Here is a 7,500-nt window from a genome sequence, read left to right as displayed (position 1 = left end):
CCTGATACCGACCTCAATATGAAGGACTGCCCTAAGGCGGGGGTCTTCAACAGGGGGTCCGGGACCCCTAGGGGGTCCTCAGAGTTACTACAGGGGGTCCGCCAAATCTTTGTGTGATATGATTTTTTTTTTTTACCTTAACCACTTGAACCCCAGCATCCCTTTTCTGAGGAGAACTTTAGCCAAAAATAGCAGATCTACAAGCTCACAACGCCTCGCACTGCGAGGCGTTGTGAGCTTTTAGATCGTCTATTTTTGGTAAAGAGGCTATAGGTGTAGAGGGAAAAAAGAGCAGACCACGTTAACAAAAAATGTTGAATCTGAAACACAATTTTATACGATATAGAGGGGGTCCCTGCTTCATCTCTCTCTCAGCTAGGGGGTCCTTGGCCTGAAAAGGTTGAAGACCCCTGCCCTAAGATCTTTGCTGTGGTTCCCACTGGTTGAGAACCCACTGTCATGACAGACCAGTAGAGCTCCATGGTTTTCCATGAACTAGGCGTACTGGACAGAACGGAACACTGGTTGCAGTGGTGGAAAGTAACTAAGTACACGTATTTAAGTACAATTTTGAGTTACTTATAACTTTACTAGAGTATTTCCATTTTAGCCCTATTTTATACATAGGCTATTTGAAAATAGCTGAGCTTGTATATCTGCTATTTTCAAACATTGGTACTTTTACTTTTGGTTCTTTAAGTAATTTTTTATGCCAATTCTTTTGTACTTTTACTCAAGTAACATTTCGAACACAGGCCTTTTACTTGTAACAGAGTATTTTTATATGGTGTATTGCTACTTTTACTTAAGTGAAATATCTCGGAACACTGGTTTTCCATGAACCAGGTGTAATGAATGCACCAGGTGTAGTGAATGAACCAGGTGTAGTGAATGAACCAGGTGTAGTGAATGGAAGCGAACATGGTAGAAGTGATGACGGTGAAGAATGTCCATATGGATTCATTGATGACGTTCTATCTCTCTGTCCCGCTGTCTCACTCTTTCATGGCCCCCCCATCTCTCTCTCTCTCTCTCTCTCTCTCTTTCTGTCCTTTGATAAATGTGTCTTATTATCATTGTGTCAGTTGGGAAGAAGCGCACACACGCACGCACGCACGCACGCACACACACACGCACACACCCACACACAAACACACACACGCACACGCACACGCACACGCACACGCACACGCACACACACACTATATCTTTGCTCTAAGTAGAGTAAACATTGTTGCGTGTGTGTAAAGCGTTTTGTTTTGCATGATCTGTATTTTGTGATTGTTTTTGCTGATTCAATTTCACAGTCCGCACACACACACACACACACACACAGAGAGAGAGAGAGTGAACACATTTATACAATATTACAATGTTGACAGTAATTGATATACTATCAATCTGTGTGTGTGTGTGTGTGTGTGTGTGTGTGTGTGTGTGTGTGTGTGTGTGTGTGTGTGTGTGTGTGTGTGCGTGCGTGCGTGCGTGCGTGCGTGCGTGCGTGCGTGCGTGTGCCATGTGAGTTTGTGCGTGTGCCGTGTGTGAGTGTGTGTGTGTGTGCGTGCGTATGGTGTGTGCTCACACATGTTCGTGCGTGTATTACAGCAGGAATCCCTTCATTGATTGACTTAATTAATTGCCAACAATTAAGTGATCCATTTTACATTGAAAAAAATCTGTATCATTATTTGAATCTAAAAGCTCTCCAGTCATTTTAAATGTCATTGATTTATTTGCTGCCATCAATCATTTTGTAAAGACAAGTGTTACAGATTGATGAAATCATGAACTAATTATGTGTTAGACGAGTTATTATTAACATATTGTAACATTTTTGGAAAGCATTTGTGAGTACTGTACGTTTAGAGAGAAAACAGAACGATTCGGGAGAGGACAGGGACAAGACTCTCTCACTGTGTGTGTGTGTGTGTGTGTGTGTGTGTGTGTGTGTGTGTGTGTGTGTGTGGGGGGGGGGGGGGGAGGGGGGGGGGGTTGTTTGTCATTGGTCAGTCGCCTGGAAACAAAGCGATTATGGGAGCATGGCGGTGTCACTGATTGACCTTTATCACCAGGCATCACATCACATCTACAGTACACACACGCACGCACACACACACACACACACACACACACACACACACACACACACACACACACACACACACACACACACACACACACACACACACACACACACACACGTTTGTATTACTTTAATTGTGAGGATATTTCATTTTAGGACATCATTTTTACAATGGTTTGCTATTTTTAACCTTAAGCCTAAAGCTGAAAATATCCCCTAAACTCCACCCCCTATCCCCTAAACCTAACCTCTGATCTCAATCTTTTACTAATTTTAAACATATCTCTAAAATCTTTTGTAACCATAAAACAACTATTTCTCATTGTGAGGACCAGGATAACGGTCCTCGCAATGTCCATTTCTCAAATCTGACAAATCTGGAAAGTGTAGAACTTAACATTGTTGTGCCTGATAGTTTGTTAGTTAAAATCCTGAAAACATACACACATCACACAACTGCTGATGTAAACAAAAGGACCGTTGTATTTTAAAGGTTCTTCTTCTGATGATATCACCATGGTAACGCGGTCTGACACCAACATTAATCACATAATTAAATGATCAATCACACGATTTAAATGAAATTCAGCTTTTGTCATTTTCATATAATTCATATCTCATTATCCTTACTTTAGGTCACTTGTTCACCGAAAGCTTAAATGAAAATGTTTGGGGGTATTCATCAAAATAATATTAACAATGAATAAAATCGTGCAGTGAAGAGTTCCGCAACAGCAACACAATATTTCAACATACACAAATGGAATGTGAAAAGAAATTATGTTTTGCATATACATACAATTATATTCATAGAATATGTAGCTATTCATAGAAACCATTACATATGATATTTATAGAAAATAAACAGTACAATAATAGTGGATATGTAACTGAATGACCCAATGTCCCATTGTTGAAAGTGTCACGGTCCGCTCCGCGGGCTGTGGACTCATTGCCCTTATTTGGTCGTGGTCACTTTAGGCCTGTTCTTTAGGCCTGTCACGGTCCGCTCCTCGGGCCGCGGACTCTGACTTTATTATTTAGACCTTCCTTCCCTTATAAGGTCTTGAACTTATTAGGCCTTTATTCTGTTCTCTATCTAGACTTGTTATTCTGTTACTCTGTTGTTGTTGCCCTGCTTTTATTCTGTACCTTAGTTTGTAGTCTTGTTTCCTGTTCTGCTTAGTTATGGTTACCTGTCTTGTCTCACCTCCCTGTTGATTAGTCATGTTCTCCTCCTGTGTCCTCTTAGTCCCTCAGCCTATCCCAGTGTTGATTGTCTGTTGAGTTCACCTGTGTCTTATTATTTCCCTGTCTATTTAAGCCCTGTGTTTGCAACCTGTTCTCGTTCGTTCATTGTATTATGTTGCGTGTTGTTACATCGTGAGTTCAGTCCCTTGCCTGTATTAATACCTTTTGAGTTAATAAACCTGTTAAACCGACCAGTTCTGCCTCTGTCTCTCCTGCACTTGGGTCCTACACTCTGTCCTCAAACCCTCAAACCGTGACAGAAAGGCAATGGTGCAATGTAGAAGTACTCTGTTACAAGTAGAAGTCCAGAATTTAAAAGTAGAAAGTAATCATTATACAGAATGTCCCATTTCACCAGTTTTCAAAATGTATAAAAGGGCCAAAAAACCTTTGAAAATAGCAGATCTAGATTTTCAAATGTATATAGGGCTTAAGTGGTTAATATATGTTTTGTAATAGTCAAAATCTACAAAGTAACTAGTAACTAAAGTTTTCAAATAATTGTAGTGGACAATATTTGACTCTGAGATGTAGAGCAGTAGAAGTAAAAGTATCGGAAATTGGAAATACTCCAGTCAAATGAAAATACCTCAAAACTACTTAAGTACAGTACTTGAGTAAATGTACTTAGTTACTTTACACATTGTGACACAAACAGCAGTTCAAATTAAAGCAAACTAATCACAAAAAAGAAACGTTCCTAGTGTGTATAAGGTCCTTTAGTTAGTAATCATAGTTACCCACAACGATCCAAGATGGATGATCAGGTGAAAACTAGTCATGACAGCTCTGTCTGCATGGTTGTGATTTATATGTATTTAGCTGTGAAGTCCTACAGTATCTAGCTCTAGAGTCCAATTAGTTTGACTCGCCCAATCAACACCCCATTATTATATAACTACATTAGTTTGCTAAGAATACGTAATTGATATGAATATCAGTAATTAGATGGATGATATATGCACAACAGCTGTACATAAACAGGTGTCTGTAGTGTATAATGTGCTATAATAATACTCTTGATAAATATATACCTTGTGCCACCGAGTTCTCTTGCTGGTTAGCGTTGTTCTCCACCTCGTTCTCTGGAAGAACAGCGTCTGAAAAATATAAACAAAAAAATAAACACCACAAATACGTTTGTCCATAATATGAGGTTATAGTGGCACCCATTGGTTTCAATGGGATTGGGGGAAATTGTTGGACATTTCTGATCAATTGAAGGCTAATGTATTGTAAACCATTGCAACCACTCTCGCTACAGTATATAGTATCAATAAAATTAAAAAAAAATAAAATAAATTAAAAGTGTGTGTGTACTCATATACTGTAAGTAGCTAACAATGCCCCTGTGTGTTAGGTTGCAGCTATAGTCAGTGTTACCCAAAGCACTCAGAGGAATGCAGAAAAGGGCTATGGACTGATCCACAAAAGTGCAAAAGAAAGCAGTGGTGTAAAGTAACTACGTACATTTACTCAAGGACTGTACTTAAGTACAATTTTGCGGTATTTTTTACTTTACTGGAGTATTTCCAATTCTCAGTACTTTTACTTGTACTCCACTACATCTCAGAGGCAAATATTATACCGTTACTCCACTACAATTATTTGAAAACTTTAGTTACTAGCTACTTTGTAGATTTTGTTATTATTACAAAACATACATTAACCACTTCAGCCCTGTATACATTTCGGCCATATGAAAATAGCAGATCTACAAGCTCACAATGTGTTGAGATGCGACGCATTGTGAGTGTGGGAAAACAAGAGGAGTGGAAGAAAAAGTGGCAAATAGGGAAGAAAAGGAAGGGAGGTGGAAGAGGGAGGTTGCAGGGAGTGGCCGGAGGAGGAGGAGGTGGTATAGTAGGGGTACAGTATGTATGGTGGGCTCCTCACCGTCCAGCGGGAGGCTGCGGAGCTCTGGGGAGCCGTTGGCCTGCTTCAGGGCACGCTCCACCTGCTCCCTCCTACGAGCCTCAAAGTCCAGCGCCTCCTGTAGCTTCCTCTTTGCCTTCTTCTCCCTCCGTAGTCTCCTCTGGATGGACACTAGAGGGAGAGAGACAGAGAGAGAGAGAGAGAGAGAGAGAGAGAGAGAGAGAGAGAGAGAGAGAGAGAGAGAGAGAGAGAGAGAGAGAGAGAGAGAGAGAGAGAGAGGGGGGCATATAAGTCCCTGTTGTGTAGTTCCTTCGAGTGATGCACGATATTATCGGTAGCATATCGATATCGGCCGATATCTCATTAAAAATGCTATATCGGCCGATTTGACCCTGCATATTATCGGATATCGGATATTGGCCAAAATGTCAACCTTGTGCATCTCTACAACTTCCTAAGGTCACTCTCTCAAGTCAAATCATCTCTCACCCCTCAAAACCGTTTATACAGTGGGACTCTAACCCACCACACACTATGATCAATCACTGGGACTTCAAGCCATGAAAAGAAAAAGAATAAAAGAAGCACAACTTGAGTGTTGATTGACTCAATCAGTATTGATGTTTAATAAAATGCAGTGGAGTGCATAAAAGTGTTTAGTCGGGATTTAACCACTTAACATCCCTATTCTGGGGGGAACATAGTTAACATGAAGATAACATTTTTACTTTGTCTCACCTCTGCTGTGGAGCTCAGTGTTAAGTTGTCTCTCCAGGTTCTCTCTGATCTCTCTCTCTCTGTAGAGTTCGAGTTTCAGCTCCTTCCGTTCATTCTGACTGTGTTTCTCCTGAACTCTGGCATTCTCCACGGCCACCTTCAACAGGCCCTGCCACACACACACGCACACAATTGCCGATGATGTCATTGAGGGTATATCGCCATTTGCACAGGCAAGCTCTAAATACACAGAAGGGACAATGGGATTTACTGTATAGTGGTTAAAAGTTTACATTAAGTCAATAAAACACATGGCATGGAGACACAAAGTTGAAGGAAGAACGTTTCGATGACAGAATTTATTTTCGGTACCAGCATTTACATTTGAACATGCATTCGGCAGGCTGTTTGTTCTACCAGGTTGACACCAAAATACAACGAGAGAAATATCGCTCAAAATAACGCTCGAAACGTGTCACTTCGCACCTCGTTTCAAGCTTGTGGCTCTGCTAACTTTTAATACTTTTGTGTGATGCTGTAGTGTGATCAAGTAGTTTATTATTATTAAATATGCGTACCGGTATACAATTCAAGTCAATAAAGTTCTAAAAAATCTGTGGCACAAGTTTTTACACGCCATGGAAAACAGTGGAGTCTACATCCTCAAGTGATGATGAGCTGGTCATGGTTTTATTGAATAATAAAAATAAAAATAATAGAAGTGTTTGGGTACATCCAATATTGACATTGAGAACAGAAATGGGTGAGTTCCACACTATAGCTCAAATTGTACCACAGCCGTTTCAGGCAATACTTTAGAATGTCTGTCGAGACAATTTGAAGGACCGCTCCAACAGCTGGCTCCACGTTTGCAGAAGGAGAGGACTAATTTCCGAGAGCCGATTGATCCAGAGCAGCGGCTAGCCACATGTCTGAGGTAAGATTAATATAATAGGCTATATTCTATTTGAGGAATGAGACCAAGTCCTGTTTTCTTGAAAGCTCCGGGCCTCTAGTTATGTAGGCTACAGTATATCACTGGTTCTCAAACTTTTTCATGTCAAGGACCCCCAAATTGATATGTATTTGGCCGCGGACCCCCATCTGAAAATATTTTGTGCCAGGGATCACCATATAATATTTGTGGTGTTAAAATGTTCGTCCATTTTTTTCCACATTTTCAAATAGCTGATTTTTTAATGCTATATTAACACATTTCACGGGGGACCCCCTGGAACACTCCAAAGGACCCCAGCTTGAGAACCAATGGGCTATATAGCCTCCAGTGCGCATCTGGCTCACTCATCAACAGGAGTCGGATGGGATGGCCTAGCGTGTTTAATAAATAAATACATAAATGCATCTGTGTTATTCAATTGGCCTTTTTGTGTGCTCCAAAGACAGCAATGCCATGTAGGCTACTACTTGTTTTAACTTTGATTTTTGATATTTTGATTGGTCAGAGGTGTAGCAGTCGCCAGCGAATGTCCGCAAAATTCAACTGCAGTGCGAAAAAAGTAAGAACCTTTTTTATTTTTTAAAACGAATGATTCGCATGGAAAAATCACCCCCAG

General features: G+C 40.6%; 1 protein-coding gene across 1 annotated transcript in view; it reads right to left on the bottom strand.

Annotated features, from left to right (window-relative positions):
• Nucleotides 1–7,500, bottom strand: part of LOC311057321 (dachshund homolog 1-like) — a gene marked incomplete at its 5' end in the record, with an annotated part of 42,194 nt that overhangs the window by 2,036 nt on the left and 32,658 nt on the right. The window contains 3 exons of the mRNA XM_084074276.1: nt 4,369–4,434; nt 5,231–5,380; nt 5,948–6,095. Coding sequence (XP_083930402.1) covers nt 4,369–4,434; nt 5,231–5,380; nt 5,948–6,095 — 364 coding nt within the window. The remainder of the gene's footprint in view (nt 1–4,368; nt 4,435–5,230; nt 5,381–5,947; nt 6,096–7,500) is intronic.

The sequence above is a fragment of the Gymnoscopelus microlampas genome (genome assembly GCF_963454915.1).
Source record: "Gymnoscopelus microlampas genome assembly, chromosome: 12".
NCBI classification, from domain to species: Eukaryota; Metazoa; Chordata; class Actinopteri; order Myctophiformes; family Myctophidae; genus Gymnoscopelus; species Gymnoscopelus microlampas.
This window is presented reverse-complemented; position numbering and strand designations above follow the sequence as displayed.